Genomic DNA, 26,198 nt, shown 5'->3' with positions numbered 1-26,198 from the left:
TATTAGGCAAACACGTTGTCTTCTTCAATCTCTCATCCATTTCTTTTGTGTGTCACTGCCGGAAAGCTGTTTTCTCACTAGAAGCGAACAGTAGCCCCTAATGAGTCTTTCACAGCGCTGTAGTGTTCGCAGTGAGGGGTTGCCAGGTCTTTCACACTGCCATAGTGGAAGACATGAGGGTTGCCAGGTCTTTCTTCTGTCAGCAGCTCATGCTGAGGTATTTAACACAGTTTAGACAGAGCTAGTCAGCTGGGAGACCAGACGCACCGCACTGAATAAAAACGCAACACAAAGCGCTTTGCAGATTTGGTAATTTCCTCTACAAATCCATGTGCAAATATAGCAGGAAGGTCGAGGGGCTTAGTGGATTCCAGGAGCACAGAATCCCTTATGAAGGGAGGGCAAACCAGGTGCAAGTGTTTATGAAAGAATAGGAGGATGGTAGCCTGACAGACAAAGCGTTTCCTCTACCCCCCCCAAAGAAATTCAGTAGCTGGTAGCCACCCTTCCTGTTTACCAGGCATATGGCTGTGACTCAATGAGTAGAGCTGTAGATGTCTATGCCTGGAGAGTCATTACAAGACAACCTGTTCTACATGCATCAAAATATGTTCTTGGGTTGGGTGTCAGTGTAACATATGAAGCATCTAGCCTTAAGCCATTTCAGAGTTCATAGCTGGCTTTCATCTGCTCTTCATGTCTACTTCCCTTTATCAAAGGACTTCCCTGCCACATGCGGCTGTTGTGTGCTGCTGTATAGACTACACATGATCATCTCCGTTTCACAGCGCTACTATCCTCCTCATCTGAGTGGATTTGAAATACGAGATGTGGTCGAGCTGGTCCTGCACTGCAGCTTGGAGCTTTCTCTCACTGGCCTGTGCGTGAGGGTCAGGCAAGCTTCCAAACACAAACAGGTCCTCCAGCTCAGTCTTCGTTCAGGCCTAATGAGACTTAAGCTTCCCCCCGTCCAAACACACCCAAATGGGAAAGGCTCCAGTGCCACCATCCGTAGGCTCAGCACAAGGATCATAATCAAAGTGCTAGATCAGCCCTGAGCTATGAGCTTATACAGTGAGAGTTAAGAGGATATGGAAATGGTTAACAGGAAAAACACAAAGGATTTGGTTTCATCAATGGCTGGCTAAGAGGCAGTGAGAAGAGGAGACCCTTTTTTGTATGTCGAGGAAGCAGAACAAAGGCATACTGTAAATGATCAGGGTGTGAATAATTCTGAGTATTTTTTAAGCCAACTGGCTTCGGTGTGTTGTGCTGCAGGCAGAATAACAGAGTGGGTGACTGCGCAGTGAGAGGCCGATGTCGGAGGGTTAGAACCGCTGCATGGGTGGCATTCCAGAGTGCACTTCTGAAAAGCCTGCAAGGGATGACCTGTAACTGAGTAAAACAAAAAGTTAGCATATATGTCAGTCTGAATACCAGCCAGTGTGTATGCTAGCCAATAAGTATGCTAGTCAGTGTGTATGCTAGGTGTGTCATAATGAAAATGTGAAGCAAAAGGATAAATAAACTGAAAGGCATTCCTTCACACACTAAACATCCACACCAAACTTATTCTACACTGAGAGAGACAGTGTGACCTCTCTCCTGTGAGGTGGAACTAGGCACAAACTCCTCAGGGTGATGCCATCTAGTTGTCAGAGGCCACCTTCAGATGATATACAAATGGATACTGTCTGTGGCACATGAGGAACAGATATACTTATCTATACCTTATTCTTTCTCAGGAAGCATATCACCTCCAACTCCTCCTCCAGCCATGGTGTTACTACAGAGCTAAGGAGCACTGACCCCACCCCCACCCTCTCACCCCAACTCCAGCCCCACACCCCCCACACTCTATCTTTGGAATGTGGGAATCTAATCTGCGGAACACTCCAGGCCTGAGAGAAGACCCTCCGTGATGACAGTCTGCCTCTTCAGATGGACACCTTGGGCTGGTGGAGAATGCCAGGAGCAGAGGCAGGCCCTGATTAGGGATCTGGCTCAAAGCTTCGTCTCTCCACACCTATCATCTCCCCAGCCCTCTCCCTGAGCCTCAGGCACTGCTCTCTGTCTCACTGTTTCAGAGCCCAGCAAGGGTGGCTGGGCAGCAGCTGCCCAAACCCTGCCCTGCAGCCGGATCAACAAAAAGAGGGTGAGAACAATAGAGAAAAGCATTGCAAAGTGACATGAAAACCTTTACAGACTTGTAGTATGTGTTTAGCAAGGACAGAATGGTTAATAGTAGAAAGACGCTAAACTCACCACCATTATTTTCAAATAACGTCTGTGTTTTAAAGGTATACCAATGAAATGACAACAGGCAGTACAGTTTATCTTCAAGAAAAAAAAAAAGTCAATAAAGGTGTGGGATCTGCAAAAGTTACAAGTACAAGTACAAAGAATCAAGAAAATTATGACTGCAAACACTTTTTAAAAAGGACATGCAAGGAGCCTCTGTTTCTAGCAGATGGAGCAAGGCTGTCCAGAGGGACAGCTCAAACATGCAGGAGCATCTTTCAACCTCCCAAATCCCCATAATCCACTACCAAAACACAGATCAGTAACTATTGACCCAAGCCACAGAGCTTTTCTCGGTACCTATTTACATGCTAAAATAAGCAGCCAGGGTAAGAGAAGGGGGCTCATGGCCCATGTTCTGTACCTCCTATTCTGTCTTCTCTTCCCAACTATCTCTCTACCTCTGTAAATGATCATTTATTCATTCTTCTCCCAGTCCCCCCCCCCCCCCCTTTCTTTCTGTTTTTCAGCTCAGGGAGGGCATGCAGTGGCCCCGCCAGATGAATGAGCCCACAGAGATTTGTTTTTGTCTCCCTTTTTATTTCTCTTTCGTTTCTCTCTCTCTCTCTCTCTCTCTCTCTCTCTCTCTCTCTCTCTCTCTCGCACTCCATTAATGACTGTGCTGCTAGCCATCAATAACCCCCATCCATACACCACCCTCAACTCCAACCTACTCTCCCCTCACTCACCCACCAACTCCTTCCATCCATACACCACCCTATCCCCCCTTCTCCTCATCCATACACCACCCTCACTCCCACATACTCCCCCCATCCATACACCACCCCACCCCCCACCTACTCCCCCCTCACCCACCCACCAACTCCTTCCATCTATACACCACCCTATCCCCCGTTCTCCCCCATCCATACACCACCCTCACTCCCACATACTCCCCCCATACATACACCACCCTCACTCCCACATACTCCCCCCATCCATACACCACCCCACCCCCCACCTACTCCCCCCCTCACCCACCCACCAACTCCTTCCATCTATACACCACCCTATCCCCCGTTCTCCCCCATCCATACACCACCCTCACTCCCACATACTCCCCCCATACATACACCACCCTCACTCCCACATACTCCCCCCATACATTCACTACCAGCAACCCCACCTACTCCCCCCCCCTCCCCCCCCCAAAAAAAAGTGGCAGATCTGGAGGAGGGGAGTGGAGGAACCTCTGACAGACACCAATCTGCCTCAGTGTACACGCTCCACTGCCGGATCCTCCGCATCACCTAGTGAATGGAGCAGAGCAAATGGCCTTGTTAGTGCGTGGCAGTGGGCTGCTTATACAGAGCCCCCACACGTACCAGCCGAGCATAGGCACCTGACGGGAGCTTGTGCCTTGTGGCTCTGCCAGTCTACAAGGGTGAGACAATGACCTACAACACACAGACACGCAAAGCATCTTGGGGCTTGACAGCTTAAGAAACAGACAAGACGAGACCAACACTTGACCATGGGCTGTGAGTGGTGGTATGTTTCTGAGGCTCAGTGTCTTACCTGAGCTGAAGGCACACAGCATTGAAGGAAGAGAGGAAGTGAAAGAGGGAGAGGAGAGTTTATTTATTTACTGTTTTCCATTCCCGTTACATCATATTATTCAGCTGTCAGGATGTCTTAGCACCTAAACAGCTGATCTTTGACAGAAATACCACAATAAGTACATTGCCATTTAATATTTACGCTCTGTAAAAGTGTGGGTGTCTACACATGAGAAATTTGAATTTAAATGTCTCACTATTAAAATAATGAATGATTGATTGACTGGTAAGTGAAAGATATTACCATTCATGCTCTTGTTAATTAGATGATTGATTAAAGTTAAATGTCATTACAGTACAGCATTAGGCTAGAAACAGAATTTGGAAAGGCAGAACACAGAATTGTGGGTGTCGACCAGCTCTCAGGTTTACCTCATGATAAAACCTTGTTTCCTAACTAACACATCAGGTCACACATGACCTCATGGCACTTTCCTCAAGCAGAACACTTATGACACCATGTCCATTAGCCAAATGGAGAGCATTTCAGGAATACTGATCAGGATCTTGGCCTGGTGAACTACCATTCTGCAACACTGCACACCAACCCTATTGGGTCAAAGGCTAATAGATCTGTCCCATAAATTCTCTGAGGGAAGTGGGGGATGGCCAGCCGCAGCAGAAAGACCTTTAATTACAAGTGATGGAGCGATGGAGTTTGGGATCCTCTCCTGCGTCCTCCTCTCCACATCACGGATTAATGTGCTGCTTTGATGTCACCACAAAGAATGGCCACAATTTTATGGTGACCAAACGTGCAGCTCTAGAACAGCCAGTGATTCACAAGGCCTGCTAGAGTTTTCATCCTGCACAGTCAGCATTTTACATCCACAGGCTGAGGACACAACACAGTGGTGATGGGGGTGGTCACATATGACTCATGACGAAAGGGCAAGTGCTGTCATCATCTTTGGATGCACTTGATTTGAGCTAGCACTGTGATGTTTGATTTGAGCTAGCACACCAATGCTTGATTTGAGCTAGCACTGCAATGCTTAATCTGAGCTAGCACTGTGATGCTTGATTTGAGCTAGCACTGCAATGCTTGATCTGAGCTAGCACTGTGGTGCTTGATTTGAGCTAGCACTGCAATGCTTGATCTGAGCTAGCACTGTGGTGCTTGATTTGAGCAAGCACCGTGATGCTTGAGTTGAACTAGCACTGCAAAGCTTGAGAGAGTCTTATTTTTTGACTGATGCAGCATCTCCAGAGTCATCCACCCTGACTGGCTGGAAATTGGGTCCAGCTTCACTTCATTCCACACAGCACACTCTAAATCGCTTGTGCTAAAGTGGCCTCTCCACCCTTGGACTTCACCAATATAGAGAGCACTACAGCAGGGCATTTAAATCTAACCACAAGAGTCCGGCTCTGTCCCAAAGGAGCAATAATAGTTTACTGTCTGAAGCAGCCTTCATTCCTGCAGAAGCCCCATGGTCCACCCTTATTACTGAGCCACACTGCCAATGGCAGGTGACGTGAATAGACACATGTGATCTCTAAATGGCCTCCTGAAAAAGATGTGCTGAATGTGCTGGCCATTCACCAAAATGCTCCCGGGTAATTGAGATTAAATGCACATCCCTATGAATTATTGATCTTTTTGTGAATGTTCCACAGATCTAGAATATCTGGGGGGTCATTAGAGCTACTGTTTGCCTCTGAGGAAGATGATGGCAGGGTGTAAAGTCAAGCCTGGTGAGGTGGTGCTCCCCCCCTTAATGTACAGATAACACTACACATGTCACTTTCATCAAAGGCACATGGAGCTCTATAGAGAGATAAGGGATTTCCTCCTACTTCGTGCTTGTCTTTCCTTCCTCTAGACCATAATAGATGGAACACACAGTACATTCCAGTCACCCCAGAGCCTTTATGGGATTTATCTTGGCTTGCTTAAACTCTTTTCATCTTTTATCATGCTAGGCAATGCAAACGGCCGACAATGTGGTTTCAGCTGCATGTGCATGTATGTGTGAACACACACCCGCACCTCCATACAAATACACACACACATCCAGAATCATGAAACGCTTCCCTCAGGCCCTTCACTGAAACTTAAGTCACACCATATGACTCTAGAATTCTAGTCAGTCCTGTTGGACAGGCCTTCACTGTCTGACACTAGTGCCATGAAGCTGGAAAGCAGTGCATGATGCTGGAAAGCAGGCATCCCTGAGATGCAAAACCACATAAATGAGATCAAGAGACATACAAACAGACAGGAACACAGATGATAGGACCGATATCAGCATATCGCCCAAGTTTTCACACTGTTAACTAAATAGCTTACCAAACAATTGCCCATGACAAAAAACAGGCTGCTCGTACAGACATCAACATTGTGTAGTACACAGTAATTATCTCAGTCAAAGACTGGCTGGGGAACAATTGCCTTTTCATAGTGGATCTGGAGAAGAATGAGTGGTTAGATCCACTGCCATGTACCTAGTATACTCTTTCATCACTCCTCGCTGTCCATGTTGTGGGAACCACAGGCAGGAGGAGTGATCGTGAGTGGTTTCGTATGTGAGGCTGGTGGTTGACATTCACACAGTCCTGTGGAGCAGGATGGCCCTCTCGGTTGTCATGTTGAGATGAGTGGCATTTGAGACCCGGCAGATATCAGCAGAGAAAAGGTCAGCGTGTCGGTCGGTACAGTCTCTGAGGATGCCACTACAAACCTACAAATCCCACACTGAGGCTGCAGTCACTCATTTACATGTGATGGTAAAAGACCTCACTGCATCAGCCTCTACCAAACACTTCACACTGCATAAGCCATTACCTAACACACCACACTGCATTAGCCACTATCTAACACTCCACACTACATTAGCCTCTACCTAACACTCTGCAGTGCATCAGCCTCTACCTGCATTGAATCAGCCTGTACCCAACACTCTAAACTGCATAAGCCTGTACCCCACACTTCCAGCCCTCAGAGGGCCATGGCCGCACTTGTTCTGTGCTGCTTAGTGACTGGCCAATTCACCCTAATAATAAGCATGCTCTATTTCACCAGGAACCCTTGCAGGGGTTCTGGACTGTACAATATCAGCACCATCTGCTTCACCAACCACAGGTGTGGAAGGAAAAAAAACATAGTTCACCAAGCAGCCCAGAACCTAGTTTCTCCTCTCACAGATGGAAGAGAATGCATCGCAGTGACATGACCTCCAGATGCCACATTGCTACGAGGCGATTTCATTCGGATTTTGTCCAAATGTAAGAAAAGCTATGACCCCCCCCCCCCCCCCCCCCAATCTCCACCACTCCCCCTATTCCCTAAGATAAACTTTTTATGTACGTTGGCTAGTGCAAATTCTTACGAATTCTTACTAATCCTGTGTCCATGTTGAGACAGCTGTAATCGCTGTTGGCATGGCTGCAAAAGGAAGCACTGAGGAGCTGGAGTCTAGAGTCCACAACTAATAATCAGCCTGAGAGTTGCATTCCTCAGTCTGGCTGACGCAGAAGCCCAATGCAGGTCCTTCTGCACTGGCCTATGATTTAACACAGGAGACGGGAACACCTCATCTGTCTGGCCATGTGTGCCAAAAATAAAAAGAGATGTTTATTTTATTTACAGCCCGTGGAAAAATGAAGGCGTCAGAGAATAAGACACTGCAGGTTATCAGAGGACCAGCATTAAAACAAAGCACATGTTTGGCCTCACATAAGAGGTGACTGTCAGCTGAGAGGCTGTGAGAAAGCTGGGTCTGGGATGATTCCACCGCTGTCCGGCCAGTGCCACAGTGAAGAGATATTAACAACATGTGCATAGATTTCGATTAATCAAATTTTTATGAAGTGTCCAGTGGCCATTATGTGCAAAAAATGTAGCTATCACTGCTAGTTTTGACTTGTGTAAAATCTTATAAAAACAAACCATGTTTATTGTGTCTATTTTCTCTGGTTTGCAGAGAGGTAGCTCCAAATCCAGAACTGTGTTTTCCAAAAACAAACAGTGGAGTGCAACACCATGAAGCTGTCTGCCCAAAGACCCCTGCTGCTTCAAAGAGAAACACACACCACACAGCAACACACAACTAAAACGCCTGGGGTGTGTGTTTTTAGACACATTTGAGTGTGCTTTGGCAAGTTTGTGTGTATCTGTGTGTGTAAGTGTCTGCGGGCACGTGTGTGTGTGTGTGTGTGTGTGTGGGTGGGTGGGTGTGTGTGTGTGTGTGTGTGTGTGTGTGTGTGTGTGTGTGTGTGTGTAAAATCCTATCAATGTCACAAAGGTCACGCTGCCTCAAGATAACCCAGAGAGATTGCTGTGAGATCCTGGGATTTTCAGCCCCTTTATTTTGTGATTAGGTGCCACCAGAATTTCTTTGGTATCACAATGAAGCCTTTCATGTTCTGGGTACCTCAAGGTTTAATAGGCGCTTCAGTGCATTTAGCACAAATGTAAATAGGGACCCGGTCACTTCACAATGCTCATTCAAACCATAATTGTATATAAACCAGCCTCTATTTACCACAGGAAGAACTCTCTCCTTTTTGTAGTTCAGTGTATGTGTAATTCCCACAGGAAGTCTGGGATTGAAGGTTTCTTTTTTGTCTCATGCTGAGCACAGGGGCATGCATTTACTGCGTCACGCAGTTTCATGGCCAGCTTACTCGGATAAGTTATGTCTGGGAGGACATTTAAAGGCTATAGATGCCAGTGGACTCCAGCACAGCAAAAAGTGTTACAAGAACAAAGGTGCCCACTCTGCTCAAACACTGCCTAGACTCAACGCACCAGATAAGTAACCATATTTGCTGGTACCATGACAACAGTTCCCCGAATAGCCATGTGCGTGGCGATCACGCTACACTCTTATTCGTGCATGTCCTTTGCAGTCATATTTCATCATGCATCTCAGAATATTCCCAGGCCATCTGAAACCACCAGCAGCAGGTGTCTGAAAGGGCCCAGATGTTGACTAACAGCATGAGCACCAATGTTTATGTATTTCTACCTAATGTACAGGCAGGAGTGGCCGTGATCACTGCTCTGGACATGGTCAGGTCCACATATGTGAAAGAGAAGGGGCACACAGCTCTGAGGGTTTCCTTTATGTGGAGGCAGCTTTATGGCCAGGTTCACGCAGCACTTACCCAGGCTCGTAAAAGCAGATCTCAGGCCGCATCAAGCCACGACAGCAGGCCAACTTAATCTCGGGGATTATTTGCCTGTCATGCAGACATTGCTGTGGCTGTCAGTGAGTGCTGAGATGGAGGCAGTGCACTCACAGCACGTGCTCATTGGGACACACCTGGTGGACTCGCATCTGTAACCACTCGTGTGCCATAGAGGCGATGGGAACAAAATCTGTTTAATTGAATGTCCTGCATGTCCAGACAGATCTTTGATCCATGTATTGATGCACAGTGCTTCGCCTGTGATTCAAACCCTTCTCTAGGGTTAGTGGGGGCCACGTTGCCATGGCAATGGAAGGCCGACAGGGGTCAGTAGGAGCTACAAAAGCAGGGTCATGCTGGATGAGCCTGGGCCGCTCGACCCTGCCCACCAATCTTCTGTACAGGAAATCACCAACAAAGGCCTTTTTAGACACACATAATTAGGCTGGCACTGGGGGGCATGTGTGAGTGCTCATGTGCATAGATACATGCTCTTCTGCATGCTTAAGACCTTCCCAAGGTGTTCAAGTAAAAAATCCATGCTTAGTTGGCCAAAGCAAAATGGAATTAGCATTTAGCCAGCAGAAGACATGAGGGCAGAGCAGTGGGAAATCACATTCAGATATGAGAGGGTTTGCTTTAAAGGGCAGCTGCAAATGTGTGTTTGGGCTGTGGTGTCAGTAGGCTTTGGGGTGCCTCCTCTGAGGAACCATGGAGAAGGAGTGCCCAGAAGTAACTGTGCCAGAGGAAAAGACCCTGTGATGCTGCTGATAGTCACTCTCTTGGCGTGCAGTTTCCTCCATCTGTGAGAAACAGCCTACACTACTGACCAAGAGGAGACACACACACACACACACACACACACACAAACACAGGGTGGAGTTGCAATTCTGGCTCCAGATTCCAATCTCTCCCAGAGTTTCTGCTTACAAACGCCTCGGCACCGTATTTATTTATGCAGCTAATAGGCCAAAAAAGCACTATAAACTCAAGCCACTCACATGGAACATAACCTCCTAACTGAGCAGAGCTTTATGGTCGTGGATGTATAGAATCTTCCGATGTAAGACAGTGAAGAGTCAGAAAAGATTAAGCTGAGTTCTACTCTCCCACCCTGCCCGAGCATGCTGAGATCTCCTGTCTAGGCCAGAGCAAGGTGCCAGACACTATTAAATGCTTGTGCTGTGGTCTGCGTGGACAAAAGTGCTTCTTGTCTCCCCTCATTTACAATGATTTCACTCAGTGCTTCCCTTGTCTACTTCCACATGCTAACTGGAGAAGACTGCACCAAAAACAAAAGCACTTTTACCCAGTGATATTTTTACCCTTACCCACAAAACAAAAACACAGACCTTAGCTAAAAACACAGACCTTAGCTAAAAACACAGACCTTAGCTAAAAGTAGCTAAACAGTCATTTCAGTGTTCTAGAATGGTTATCAGTTATCAGAGATAATCGGTCTGAGACAGGGTTATACACTCTCGTAACATGACTCGTTTTTTCTAAACAACCCCTTTAACAGGGCACTCACAGGTTACTGGTTTGATAAGTCCCAGGAGGGAACGACTCACTATCAGATATATCAGATATCGCACAGTTAGCATATTTTCTCTCAAAACACCACCAGTACGCCCTGTTAAAATGCCTGTGGTTTTAACACAGTCATGGGACTAAGCAGGCTACTCTCTCTCTCTTGCTCTCTCTTGCTCTCTCTCTCTCTCTCTCTCACTCTCTCTCTCTCGCTCACTCTCTCTCTCTCACTTTTCCTTTCTTTTGTCTCACTATCTCTCTTGCATAAACGGGCAAGTTTTTGTTGGCACTCGCACCAATTCAATTAACACCTGAAAGACACTGGACTCCTCAGGGCAATCATGCCAACTTGTTTTCATGCTCTTTAATTGAGGGATTCTGGGAGCCCATTTGTCTGGGAGCCCCAGCCTTCACCAGTGCTGGCCTGTGCTTGGCCCAGTTCTCTATTGTCCTTCGTTTGCTTCGAGCCCTACTTTTGCAGTGAATGTATATGGCAGGTTGAGGATCGAGTCAGACTCGAGGTAGGTTTGAGGCAGTCTCTAGGTGATGCTTATGACTAACTGGATGCGCCCAACTCCCATTAATCACTGTGAGGAGACCGTAAGTGGACACTGTATGGCTGTTTCCATCAGACTGTCGAGCTTTCATTAACACAGTGCAACTACCATTAAATCCCTGACTGAAGCTCATTTGAGTGGCTTACGGAGAGAAAATGAGGGGTGAGTGGAACGACTGCATCGACAGGGTCATATAAACCTTTTTTTAAAGGAGGTGTAGGTAATATATCAAGTATTTGAAAAAGGTCTGTGTCGTTGTTTCTGTAGTTAGTCAAAGCCTGCAGGCCAGAGAGAGATGTGTTCAGTTATTTGATAGTAGAGCACATTGACTGCTAAAGACTGAACTGACTTCTCCCTGACACTGCAAATCTCCCAGCCATGCAGGGTCATTTGAGTAGTGCCGCAAGCTAACAGAGCTGAATAAAGAGACACAAACATACACACAGACACACACACACACAAACAAATAAATACTTATTTAGCCTCTAAATATACACCCAGCTTAACTACATACTAAAAGTCTCCAGTGGACAGGGAATCTAAAGCATGTTTAAAGCAGCATTTCCAAGACTGGTGTTTCCAGAAGGCTTTTATCATGTGTGTATTATGAGAAAAACATTTACACCTTGCAGGCTCAAGATGACCTTGATCTTTGAATGATGTCTAAGCCAAAACAAAAAAGCTCCATGAATCAGTGACATTTTGATGAAGCAGGAGAGAGATGCGTGTGCAAAATAAAACATAAAATATTTATTCAGAAATGGTTGACAAAAGTGAAGTGAAAAAAGACAGGCTTCTAGTAAAGAAGACCTGGCTTGCTCAGATTCTAGGTAGACTTATGGCACCTGTTGGGTTTAAAATGAAAGGAAGCAGAATAAAGCATAGGTGTGTGTGATAATTTAATAATTTCGTGATTGGGATTGTGGGAGTGGCTGAGGACTTTGATTGATGTGGGGTCTGTGCAGTGTTGGATACCTGGATACCGGCCGGGGCATGACAATATCAACCTGAATTACTGCTTCTGAGTAAGAAGACTGATTTTTTCACCTGGCTTCTAAGAAACATAAAACATTCTTAATGCATCATAAACATCTCAGAGTGGGCTGCAGTGATTAGTCTGGGTCCGGAACCTTTTCCCAGGCTGGAGGATAACACACCCCTCATCTGGTATGAGATGACAGCTTACAGTCATTTGAGGGTGACCCCCGGCTCATAAACCTCTGGATCTAACGTCATACTGCTGCCACAATGTCAGCGTCCCAATCTTTCTTCAATGAAAACTCCCCCCCATTTCTTAGTAAGAAAAGACCAAAATAATGTACCACTGGGCTCTGAATCACATGTCTGGTCCCCCACGTTACCTCTCCATTCCAGAGTGTAACAAAAGGCTGTGGAGAAATGTATTCAGAGTGTTGAAGGTAAGTAAACTATTCACAATTTGTTCGTTCAATACTACCTGATAAGATTCAGCAGTGGAGATTTGTTCAGAGTGTCTTGTTTCAGCTGAATAACACTGGGCCTGCCAGTGGAAACAGGCGTTCTGGGCCAGGATGTCGCATAAAATCAAATCCAAGGAGTAATTAACAGGCTGCTATTCCTGCGGAGTGTGACGCTGGCAAGAAAGGGCTCTGGTCACACAGGGCCTTGTGCAGTGTCTCCACCCCGTCTGCTCACGCGATCTCACAGCAAATTAAATTAGCCGCTGTGACTGTGCAACGGCGCAGATTCGGATTAAAGTCAAGCAATGCATCACAATCATCTGAAGAGCATCTGGACTCAACGAAGCTTGCAGCCCACTGCTCTACACACAGCATTTTGCAGCCCCTGAGCAATATTGCACTCGACAGGTAGTGATGCCATAAGCTGCCAAACAATGAAACACAAGGAAAGGAAAACATGACATAATGAAATGTGTGATCAGGTTGAGTAAATGGGGTGGGAGGGAGTTGCAACCCCTCTGGGAAGGCGAAACTAGGGGAGGTATGCTTGTAAAATAACACCAGTATAAGACGTATATTCCAAGATCTCACAGAGACACAGTGAGCACTGAGCACATGTGGGAACTACTGGGATAAGGGAGCGTTGACAATAGATTATTATCAGTTCAGCAAGGTTGTCTTGATAGGAGATGGGGTGGGGGGCGGACATCAGAAGATCTGCAGAGAATAAAAAAGGGGAATAAATCAGCTGAGCCACGGCTGAGGCCCAGTCTAAAGCATTTCTGCCCTCACATAATTTGATATCCACCCTTAAAACGCATCTGTTGGCCATGGCAGACAATTGGCGACAAAGAGAGACAGAGAGAGAGAGAGAGAGAGAGAGAGAGAGAGAGAGAGAGAGTTAGGGGAGGGCAATGTATCTGTGGGAGGCCCCTGTGTCCTATAATATTGTTACATTCAAACCGGATCTCTCAGAGAAAGCAAGAGGTCTTCAGGAGGGTGTGTGTGTCCTTGAACACTGAGAGTTAACTCTCAGCTGTGGTCTGAGTCAGTAGAAAAAATTCAACAGCAGCAGCTGATTTCAATACTATATGTGTAGGAACTTTATGTAAATGAAAGCTAATGTGAACCTCTAAGAGCTGACAGCCCACTTCAAGTTACTATAGCATGTCACTCTGATCTGCCTGAAAATATTCAGCCCCTCAGAATCTTATTGGGTATCCCACATCTGCAGAGTGTGTATCAGTGGTTCTATTGGTTGATCTTTCTGACCACGCCCACTGATTTCTCCATTTCGTGACCTAGTTTAATGAAGTCTACAGTCATTATAACAGTAACAAAGATAATCATTAAGGAATAAAGGAACAGCATAAATTAAATAACACAGTCTGCTGAAGGGTAAACGACTACTTAAGAGAATAACAATGATATTATTTCACCAAACACAATACTGAGCTCTTGAAAATACACAAACAAATCAACCTTTTTCCCATTGGTGCTAGTCAAAACAGCAGAAAAATTCAAGACAACAGACTAAAACATCTTACTGACTATTTGATATTTGAGGACAGCCAAGCTGGACTGAATGTCCCATGTGCATTGCGTGTCTCCACTTCACCAAGACAAGCTCTCACATCCATGCGACTACCTCACAGTCACGCATACAAGAGCACTTTACAGCAGGTTCTCTTAAGTCCTCAAATCATTTCTGATGCTCATAGGAGCATAACAGAGGACAAGTGAGAGTCACGAAAGTCACAAAAGAGTTGGACTTAACCCTTCAGCTCCTGTGCTTATCCATTACACACACAGATGAAGCATACTATTAAACAATACTTTTTTAAGTATTAATAGTGTTAGTTAACGGAAATCATTTTCTAGTCTGGTCTGAACTGTTCTTAGATTTTAAACCATTTATTGTAAACGTATTGAAATGTTCATGTAATTGCAGGAATTGAACCGACCAGTATGTTCAATGAGACACATATGTCTATAGAAAACCTAGATATGTAAGAAATAAAATACTTCTGATCTCAGAACGTTTTTTTTTTATTTCAACAATAATGAAAGTCAATGACCTAAGTATATAAAAAATTAATTACAATTACAAGTACTTATAATAATGTGTAAGTAACAAAAACATTACACAGACATAACTTTAATAGGATTAGTTTATGTAATTAATTAATGTTATTTTAAAAATTATTAAATAAATTTTTTTTTAATTTGGGAACAGGAAAAGAGACCACTGCCCACCGATCATTACTGTCACAGATTTACAGAAATATGTCAAAATAGATCTTTTTCTTTTTTTTTTCTTTTTGATACTTTTAATTAATAATCTAAGTGTAATAATAATTAAGGTCTACATTTTAAGCATCCCTCTTTATATTACATTCCTATATAGTTTATATAGAGAGTTTGATTAATTCTGAAAAATACAGAAATTGCTTCTGTCATACTTATTTTCCAGCTCAATAAAATTGCAAACACATTGGTTGAAAAATGTATGAGATGTCTTGACAATGACTTCTGTAAACCGTTTCTATACTGCCCAAATGTTGAACCCTTTTGATGGAACTATATACAACTACAAAATTAATATTTGCTTTAAAATGTCTCTGAGAATAATACAGGAAGAATAAGAAGTCAGTAAATTATATTGCAGAAAGCTGTATATAGGCTTAAGATGCCAGCATGAGACTAGGCAGTAGAGGCCTGTGGGCTTCAGGTGCAGTGATAAAGCTGCTTCATTTGTTTCCTGAGCACATTCAATGCTTATGTTTCCATCACAAGTCTTTATAGCTTCTCTGCAATATTTATGCCCAAGACAGATGGTTTCCTTTCCATTATATCAGAGTCACTTTCCCAACTTCTTAGTTCTGCTTACTGTGGATGAAACTGAAATATATACTAATATGAGCTCGAATTCAATAGCTTATTAAAATTCTATTGGTGTTATTTTTATATAATATAATCAAGACCCAGTGTTCTTCACATTGGCATCAAGGAAATAATCTAGTTAATAACCTTTATTAATCAGCTATGTACATGTGTAGATTCAAGATACTCATGAACATCAATTCAGGCTAAAAAGATTCTATAAAAAGGACTCATAAAAATGTTTTTGTTTGTTTTTTTTGCCATGGTCTGTGATGGTCATAATTTATACACACTGTCACAATTTGTGCATTATCAAGTATATATGCTGCATAAATTCACTAATAAAAACTCCAGTATTAAAAAAATATTTTAAACCTTAGCAGTAATATCACCACCATTTCACTGCGCGTTATACTGTGTATGACTATGTATGTGACGAATAAATCGAACTTGAAACTTGAAACATTCTTAAAGAGCAATGTAATTGTTTCTTTCCTACTGGTTCATTGCTGAGCAGATCAAAGCAGTATCCATGAAATATCCCTATGTTTTTTTAAGTCTTGTGAACATTGGTCGGGGCGCTTTGAAACACGATGATCCAGGTTAGTGCACCTCTTTGTCCATGAGACAAAGACAGGCTGTGCACCTATTAGCACCTCTTTGTAATGGCTGTTGAAGGTGTGATATACAATCTCCGACTCATCTTAAAGACAGCATCACAAAGGAGACTCTGGTGACACACCCTTACACATCCCTTTATCAATACCACACAAGAACTCAGATAAAAGAAAAAGAACAATAACTAAAAAAGTTTAAAAAACAAACAAACAAAAAAAAAACAACCATGCCAGATATAACAACACTACAAGAGAATAAAGACAAAAAGTTGTCCTGTAATGGCCTCATTAAAAAGATGTTATTTCTCCCTTATGAAGTACTAAATTGCTCTTTTTTTCAACTGGCTGTTAGGAAACTGCGTTCTAAGGGTCTAGGGTGCATGACTTACTGTTTGGCGAGAATGTTGGCCATAAGGTCGTTCTGTGGGTTGACTGACTGGAGGCTGACACTTTGTTCCTCTCCTCCTCCAGTCTTGCTGTCCCACGCACGCGATCCCTCTCCTGGCTGCCGGCACCACACTTGTACGCCTTTCCGCTTCGCTGCACCCTCTCATCGCATTACTTCTGCTATTCTAACTTTTCCATCAATTATGCACAAGAATAACTGAGGCCTGTCCTCGGCCCGGGCATAAAGGAGGCCGGCGAATCCCTATGATTGCGCAGTGCGCCCGCGTGCTTGCCCTAGCAGTGATACGAGCGCCGGGATATTAGAGCAGAGCGGGCATGGGCACAGAGAGGCACGCTGGCACTGGCAGGACACGCTCTCCAGCATGCCAGCCACGCGGACGATCGGCATCAGTGTAGCAGTGATAGTGTAGCAAATGTCTAGGAGGCCAATGCACAGCAACCATGCTAGTGCTGTTACACTTAGTGTTTAAGAGTACAGTTGAATTAGTTATTGGTTCTATCTTGTTGACTTTGGCATAAATCAAAATCAAAGTTAAACTTCAATCAAGACTTTGATTAACTCCGAATGCACTTACTAAAATATGAAATTTGACTGTTTTGTGGTCGCTGACAGTAAATCACCAAGTTAAGTAGCAATTAATGAATGACAAAAGCTCATTGTTGTGTCTCTAAAAGCCTGAAGAGTAATCCCATATCTGAAGAGTAATCCCATATCTGAAGAGTAATCCCATATCTGCCGAAGCTGTTTCACTCAAAAAACAAAATGGAGGAAAGTTGGGAAATGGCTGCTCCTGTAGTCTGTGCTCTGTATAAACGAAAGAAGATACTAAGATTGACAAAAAACTCCCTATCATTAAAACTCCCTATCATTAAAACTCCCTATCGTGTTGTCCAGTACTGTAACTCAGTATTGTCAAACATAATCATAAAGAAGTAAAATAACTGTTAAGATTGACAGTGAAAAATGGAAAAGGACAGAAAAATTAACAGTAAGTCAAGCCAAATGCAACACAGCATTAAGACAAAATGGCGACCTCGACATTCCAACCGTGGCTGTCTTGACCTCGTTTTCCCCATATTGCATGTGAAGGTTTGTTGGCTAGGCTTGATTCTGAGATTGCAAAGGAGGTTTTAATATTTCATCCATCCCAAAGCTCTGAGAGGACTCAAATTCAACAGAAGAACATGCCTTATGTTGTTCTCCACAGGCTAATAATCTACATACAAAGGTTCCACAAAGTCAGCACAAGACTATGAATACAGTGTTTATTGTTATGTGAGATGTTGCTGATTTTCAGGTTTGAAAAAGAAGAGTCATTATCGCTGACCTTCAGTTCTTTTTCTTCTTGTTACAAAATAAAAAAGAATACAGCTGCATGACTTCCAACACGAAGACCTGAAACTACACTGAAAAACAGTTATATGATATTTTTTGGGTGGATGTTAATAAGAGCATGCAGTCCTCAGGAAATACTGCCTCAAAAGCAGTAATTCTCTTTGGTTGATGCTGTTAGGAAACATGACACAACAGATCAGCAATTAAATGAACCATCTCTGTTTTTCATCAAGTTTTAATTGACTGCTCAATAAAACTATATTAAAGTTCTCTTGGAGGCTTAACAAAAATTATCTTACCAAAAAAAAAAAAGAAAGGAAAAGAAGAATATGATTAATTACATTAGTTGTACTGTTGCACTAAACAGTATTTTGCATTTTGACTATAAATATTGATACTTGAACACTTTTTTCACAGCTCATGGTGCATGTGACAATATACAGTTTTTTGAGGATTGCTAATAAATAAGTACCACATTTTAAAAAGGTTTATGGATATTATAATGTTTTTTTACTTTAGTATTTAAAACTATGAATGAAGAAACATTTGGAGAAAACAAATAAACAAACAAATAAAATAGCACCCTCTAATAATAAGGTACCATGTTACTATATTTTTTAGTGTTTAAAATAGTTTACACTACAAAAATAAAATAATACTAATTAGTGTAACAACATTGCTCTTTGCTTATAAGATCTCTTTTTTACTAGAGCATACAGTTGGTCCGTGCTTCTAGCCAATCTCTACTATATGCTAAGAAATGCACACGGCGACATGGTTTACTGTGATAACATTAATGTATCATCATAATCTTCCACCCCTAGTTGAAGCTCCACCTTAATGATATGGATATGATAGCGCTGCCAGTGAACTGGCTGGCATATAGATGCAAATAAGGGGCTAAGTTCTCCAAAAACAGGCTTACACAAAGGACATAAAAGGTTCATTCACCACAGACCCTGAGGTGATTTTCAATTCCAAGGCAAATATTGACCAACATGCCAAACTAAGATCATCATGGAGCACTGTTTTGAAAACCACTCTAATATTCCCAAAACAAAAACAAACGCACTGACTCAAATGCACTTAGCATTCACTCAAAATAAAATGGAGGAAAATTATCGCTATTTTTAGTATTCGAAATACTGTCTCCAATCAGTTTCCAATGACAATTGCCTTCAAAATGGATGTGCAAACCTATATCACTAAGACAGTGATAGTATATATTGTGCTTGTTCTCATTCTCTGTTCTCTTTTCTTGATGACCCCTGCCAAGTCAGTCAATTCTTATTAGCTTAGTGTGCTGGCCAAACACTTTCTTCATTATTTCCTTTAGGGATGAAATGCGCCATACTGACGAGCACAAAGATCTCCTGCTCTGCGCTGCCTGGCGCTTTTGCCCGCCAAAATGTGCAAAGTAGTCGTTACCACATGGCCACATTTTCCTCCATTGCCTATCACGCAAGCTTAGCAAACTTTAGGATCCTTTCAAGAAGTTTATCAGGGTCTTTAGGGCCCAAGGCAGATGAATATGAATGGCCAGTGAGGTTGTGGCTCACTGGAGGAGAGATAGAAGGGTAAAGGAGTCCAGAGGAAGTGTTTTGTGTTTTTACACAATAGGCCAATGACCTCTTAAGCCCTTTAGTCTCCCCGTTAATACCTTCAGCCAGATCTTCAAAGGCCCCAGAGAAGCCATTTCAACACTCACATTTTTAAAACTGCACAGAAAAGTACAAACAGCTTACCACAAGTAAACATGGACAGATGAAAAGTGTCTGTTAGCAGCCCAAGAGTCCCATGAGAACGAGGGACTGCTAAGGCAACCTAAACAATATTCTTTAAATACAAAAATAAAATATAATTGATTTTTTAAATTAGTGAACAAGTAGCACAGCCCATTTTTTTCAGTGGTCTTGCAATAAGTGGTAACAAATCATCTTCCAGGCCTATTAACATAAGAGCCCAAGGGAGAACACAGAGGTAAGAGGCCAGGAACTTTTCTGTGTGTGAGGGGTCACCAAGCAGCAGGATGTGCTAGTTCCCCTGCAGGAAAACTTTCTCTGAGCAGAGAGCATTCTTCTGGCACCCCATGTCTCTTGAGAGAGTTCCAGCACTTTCCAGCCCCTGAGGTTTCCTCCAAGACGGGCTGTGGGATAGTGGGCTATGACCCCTGAGGCCCCCCGATTCCCCTTTTCCATTGTCTGTGGGGGCTGTCCTACTTCCAGAATGTGTCTTGCCTCTGTTGTATGTCCCTCCATATTCCTACATACAAGCTGTATGGTATGCCTTTCCCATGTGTACAAGCGTGCATACTTTAGACCCTGGCAAAGATCCACCAAGGAACAATGGCACCCTTTCACGTGGGTTAAATCCTGGCTAAGGGAGAGCTAAGACCCTAAAACCCAGTCAATATTTGGATGCAAGAGTTTCTTTTTTTTTTAATTCCAGCAGAACCAACCAACAGGGAGCATGAGCATCTGAGCGGTAAAAGCACGGTAAACATGGGGAACAATATAAACCCCACATCAGACAATGCCACTGAACAGCTATCACATCAACTGGCCACAAAGTGAAAAGGGGGCTTTGTGTTTTAAGTGGAGATTAAAACTGAACTCGTACATAAAGAAAAACATTTGAGGTCATTTTGCGCAGTGCTTAACTAAGGATGTGCATGAGAGGCTGGGGTGACGAGGTGGAAAAGAGGGGGCTTTAAAAGAAATCCATCTCATTTTACATTTCTGCGGAGGACAGATAAAGACTGAAAAATTGCTGAATTGGACAGTTGCAGGATGTGAGAACCACAGACATTTCGAAACTGGTTTACAGATTAAGAATAATAAGTTTGCGAAATCTGAAAGAAAAAGTGTTTCACATCTGTTGCCAGAAAGATTTAAAAGGTATTAACTGAGATTAATACAGTACCCACAGACTGGTTCTGTTCTCCTGAAGATCTCCCTCCCCAGCTGTTCCTTAGGCTGAGTACTTAGTCCTGTTCCATGGATTTCTTAGATGGGTGGAGGTATCAGCTTCCATGGCACCACATACACAAACACCCAGAAGATTATGACTGGAATTCAATACTGATTCTTGACTGATCCATCCCATCAGCAACAAATAAACAAGACTCATTTTCATCACAGGATGATTTCCTTGCAAGAACACACTTCAAAAAATATGCTTAACAACTAACAAAATAAATACAACTAACAACACATACATCATTTTAGCTATATATGCATGTATGCAATAATTGCTTTTACAAATGCTGCTGGAAGTAAGCAAGAAATAGGAGAAATACAAGTGTTTCCTACTCAGCACATGACTCATTTCAAAGACCAACCCCTAACCCAAGAAAAAAGCGGAAAATGAACCAGGAGGCATTTAAGGAAAGTGTGTCAACTTGAATTGACCGGATCTGTAATTGTGACTGGCTCTGACAATATTTTCAGAAAGCCCAGAAAACCAGTGAAGACTGGGAGACCATATGTAGAGAGGGAGGGAGGCTTGCATCTTAGTGGCACTGCCTCTAAACTCAGCTGTAAAACAGAAGGTGCAGCTCCCTTCCACATTGCCCAACTAATTTTTAGGGACTACCTGAGTGAAAAAAAATGGCAACTACTACAGTGCTGATTCATTTCTATAAAACAGTTTAGGTATTAATACGTATCGCTCAAATAGATTCTAGTTACGTTCTAGTTTAATGTGTGTGTGTTTTAAAAAGGCAACCAGTTTATAGGTCATTTGTTCATAGAAACACAAATGCAGTGTTTCCAAACCAGAAAAGACCAGGTTCCTTGTGTTCAAATATAAAGAGAAAGATCCAACTGTTATTGATGTGAGCAAATAAAAAAATAAAAGTAACTGTGGAAATGTGGTCTTTAAAGACCAAATTAAAATTGGATTGCATCTATAGTCACTGTAGAAAAGTATTAGTTCTTAAAATATCATTAAACAATTTAGAACTCCATACTAATGTATGCAATCACTTTCTGTTACCGACTGCTACACTAATAATTCACAGCATGCCTGGCTAAATCTTGTTTTTGATCTCTCATAATACACTTTCTAATGCCTATAATTTGTTCACATTAATGAGCTATATTCAGAGGAGAAGATGCAGCTGCTTCTGAGCAAAAGGAGTGGTTGGAGTCAAGATCCAATATCTTTCATCCAAAATGTTAAATTACTAACCGATGAAGTGCAGATTGCTCATGTGCTCAGGAAATGGATGATCAAAATTTGTCTTTTACATTTTAACAAGACTACTTTAAACTGTAAGGTCAAGGTTATTGAGAGGAGTTTAATGTCCCGGGGCACACATGTGACAGTGGAGACAGTCATTGTCTTGGGTAATGGAAACTGCAGAGGAAGTGACTTGTGTTGAGGTTTATGACTGACATGTAGACAGATCCAGGGGCACAAGGTCATGACACACAGCACTGCAACATTATACAACACAGCCAGATTTTGCATTAGGCCACTGGGTGATTGCATGCATGCGAATGAGAGACACTCATTTAGAGTAACTCATTTATTTACCAGAGGGGCCTCATTCTGCCCGGATAAAACCCAGGCAGGGTGCTTCCAACAGACACACACACACACACACACACGCACACACAGCACCACCGTACATGCATTGCCTAGCCCTTGAGGCATGGCTTGCCCTGGGGTTGCACCCTAACATGAACCCAGTGCCGCTCCGTTGATGGTTAACATGGGCCCAGTGCTGTTAGGGCAGAATGTGTGATCACAGCAGGCACTCCACTCTCACGAGCAGGCCCCCAGCTGGGTAGCAGCCACTCCTGCAGGCCTCTCGGAGCCTGGGCCATTGTCTCAGTCCTGCATGGGGCTGTACAGCCTAGCTCGGAGGGAGCCCCATGGCAACTGAGCGGGAGAACTGGGAATGGGGAAGAGCTCATTTCAGGACACTCGGGGACAAACTGTGGAGTCCTGCAAAGAGTAGGGGACACTAGGCCTTCCATTTTAGATGTGCTCTCAGGGATGACCTGTTATTTTGGAGGGGCTTGGTGGTAGGGGATAATCGTAAAAGGATAGGATGGATTAGCGTTACTAACAATTCTATAGTCATTCTAAAGTACCTACTCCTGTTTGTGAATTCATTCTGCACATTTAGTTGCCTAATAATGATTAAGCCAATAAAGTTATTGACTAAGTTTTTTTTTTTTTTTTTTTTTTAAAGGTAAGTACTCACTCACATTTTATTGGGCTTTATTATTATCATGTAACTTTAGGAAATCGTAACCAAGAATGCACATATATATGATTTTGAACAAGAAGCCTACCCTGTAAGAGTTTCTTCTAGAAGCATATACTGGGAAATTTTCTTATGCTTCTTTTCGATGTTAAAACACACACACACACACACACACACACTCACACACACACACACACACACACACACACACACACACACACACACACACACACACACACCGCATGCACACACAAACTACAACCAACCAAATTACTCTGTGATAACTTAGAAATGTACAACAAAATCGCACACAAAAAACAAATAAAAAATCTAAAAGAAATTCACATTCGCAAGCAAGACATTAAATTCACCATCTGCCAATTAATAACAACAGTGGCCAATATTGGCTACAGGTTGTTAGAAGGTATTAAGTAATTAAGTATCTACTAGTGATCAACTGTTAGCTAATCTTCAAACACTCCATAAACCAACACAGATATATTTTAAACATTTAGATCCAACAGGTGAGTATGTTTCTCTTACATTTACCACGCACGTTACCATGTAGGCTATCAATTAAGTCACTTATACCTGACAGCGAACAAGAACTAATCTAAAAGACATTCATTTAATAACTCATTATGGTATCTTGTCAGTTCTGAATTTTGAATTATTCTAGTGTCAAAGAGTAGTTAGATTTTTTGAGGAGTTCGTGCGCACGTTGAATCAGTAGAAATGTTCGTGCGCGGAAAATCTTTAGATTTTTCGAGGGTTTCTCAACAGACGTGAACGCTGTTATGTGTAAAGCAGCCGTAACAAGTGTTTGCTGTGATAGGTGTGAAAATAATCTTCTATTGCCACTTCTTGCATACGCAGCGCTTTATGCGTAAACATACAGCACACAGCATCCTTTGGAAAGCCTTCTTACAAGCATTAACAACAAGCATTAAACACATAAAGCTCGTATAAGAACACGTACCACTAGACGTTACAGTAAATATGACAGTGGTCTTAAATTCTCAAATTACAGCTTGCCCACTTAATGAGGACTCTACCAGTGCGCGAAACTCACCTTGGGTTTGTACGGTTCCAGTAGACTGCATAGCGATCTGCCACAACCTTAGAAGCAGGCTCCTGGCCGAACACAGCCATCCAGAAGATAACGAAAACACAAAGAAACATCCCCACCTGCGGCATTTCTAGAAGTCTTAGACTCAGTCCAACTACAGTGTTTGGATGTATCTTGAGGTGGCTTGAGTAGGCAAAATGCCAGTCAGTTCACATCTGGGGCCTTTTGGCCGGGTCTTTATTTAATATTTCCACGTGTGAATATGTACACTGCCTATAAATGGCCGTAAAAACAGATCCTGTTATACTAAATGAACGAGAATGTTTGTAGTGCCAATACCAACGAAGTCCTTCGTATGGTCAAAGTTCTGAGGAAAATTATGCCAAAGAATACGATGGATTAAAATGCTACAGTTTCACGTTTTATATTTTGCGTTTCAGTCTACCGTCCCGTTTGACGGCGAGCGCATCCCTCGTAGAAGCGCAGATCTTCGCACGCCGCGATCAGGCTATTGCGGAATGCAGAAGAATTTCGTTATCCAGACAAAAATTAACAAACAAAGCGACTTCTATCTATTTTGAAATATTTTTGTTCCCTTTCCGGCTCCGACAAATTCTTTGCCCAGAACAAAAGAGTTCGTAAATACTGTTACTACTCAAACTGTAAGAGTTTTGTGAATTAACAGTCGCATGTCCCTTCCTAACACGGTTTCCACTGTCGGAGAAGAAATGCAGAAACTATTCATCAGCATGAATTTGGTTTATCATCCAGCGTTGTTCTTGAAGCTGAATTTCTGCTTCTGCTCTCTGTCTCAGCGTTGTCTTCAAACTGTCAGGTTTGACGGAGAAATTAAAATCGAAAGACCCGAATGCACACAACATGCGGTGAATAATGCCTTTCAGTTCGCCACTGAAACCTACTATGTTTCAACTCCTGGATATTTAAACAAATTACACTACGAACATATAAAACTGCGCGCAATATTGTAACTCTTCGTACAGCTGAGATCCTCGGAATCAACTGCTAAACGCTTAAGCCATGCTTTCCCTGAGAGCAAGGGTACAGTTTCAGGATCGAGCGCAGTCCCATTGGCTTGCATTTTGAATGATGGGCGTCTCGCTTACAGAAACAACAGCCCTCCTCCAAAGGGGGGGTATATCCTCCTTCGTTTGTCAGATAATTCATTGCATAGGTTAGATGGAGTGGATAAATCATACAGGTACAATTATGATAATAATAAGCAAAAATAAAACTCAAAATAAAATACCGCTAAATTAATACTAAAATTGTTGACTATTTTGAGACTTTCAAAGACTTGTCTAAGTACAGGGCCGTCCAAGTATTTTGTTGACATGTTTACATCCGCTACACAGTTTATTTAGATTTGTTACACCATTTCGATATTTATGGGACTAGATTTGGTTGTAGATTATTTTATGCGGAAATTAACTCCTCTGTGGCACAAAATGTGGCAGAACAAATTTACGTTCCGTAAATTAAATTGTTTCTCAATATATTTCTACAATTTTTTTGTATCACAGGTTATGTAATTTAGTTCATTTTCATTACAGTCGTTGTACTATACAGCACTGAATCTGACATCTGCGAAAAGCCATAACACGCCCCGTAGTGGAGTGACAGAAAAGCGGTCATAGATATATGTTTGTGCGTTGTAACTGCCTAGGCTATATATATATATATATATATATATATATATATATATATATATATATATATATATATATATATATATATATATATATATATATAGAGAGAGAGAGAGAGAGAGAGAGAGAGAGAGTGTGTGTCTGTCTGTCTGTCTGTCTTTACAGACTGATAAATTATCTGGTGTGCAGTAAAGAAATCAACGATCTCACAGGACTGACTACTGAGAATGTGATGTCCTGCTAATATGTCTCATTAAGAGGTCAACAATCACTTTCAACTCACCTAATCTCAGAATGGATTTATCACTTCTATTTAGCTGAGATACATGCAGGTCCACAAAAAGACAAAATAATGTTTTTAAAATTCAGAACAGAAGAGCCAAAAGTCCAGTTCAATCAATCCACTGTAATCCCTTTACACATAGCTCAGTGGTTAAGGTACTTGACTAGTAGTCAGAAGGTTGCTGGTTCAAGCCCC

The 26,198-nt window shown here is 42.6% G+C and overlaps 1 protein-coding gene across 1 annotated transcript in view; it reads right to left on the bottom strand.

Moving 5' to 3' along the window:
• The window catches only part of efna5a (ephrin-A5a), a 42,367-nt gene extending 17,274 nt beyond the window's left edge, over nucleotides 1-25,093 (bottom strand). The window contains exon 1 of the mRNA XM_027012383.3: nucleotides 24,057-25,093. Coding sequence (XP_026868184.1) covers nucleotides 24,057-24,181 — 125 coding nt within the window. The 5' untranslated portion in view covers nucleotides 24,182-25,093. The remainder of the gene's footprint in view (nucleotides 1-24,056) is intronic.
• Nucleotides 25,094-26,198: the final 1,105 nt, after the last annotated feature.

This window comes from Electrophorus electricus, chromosome 8 (assembly GCF_041902795.1).
Source record: "Electrophorus electricus isolate QZ-2024a chromosome 8, ASM4190279v1, whole genome shotgun sequence".
Classification (NCBI taxonomy): domain Eukaryota; kingdom Metazoa; phylum Chordata; class Actinopteri; order Gymnotiformes; family Gymnotidae; genus Electrophorus; species Electrophorus electricus.
This window is presented reverse-complemented; position numbering and strand designations above follow the sequence as displayed.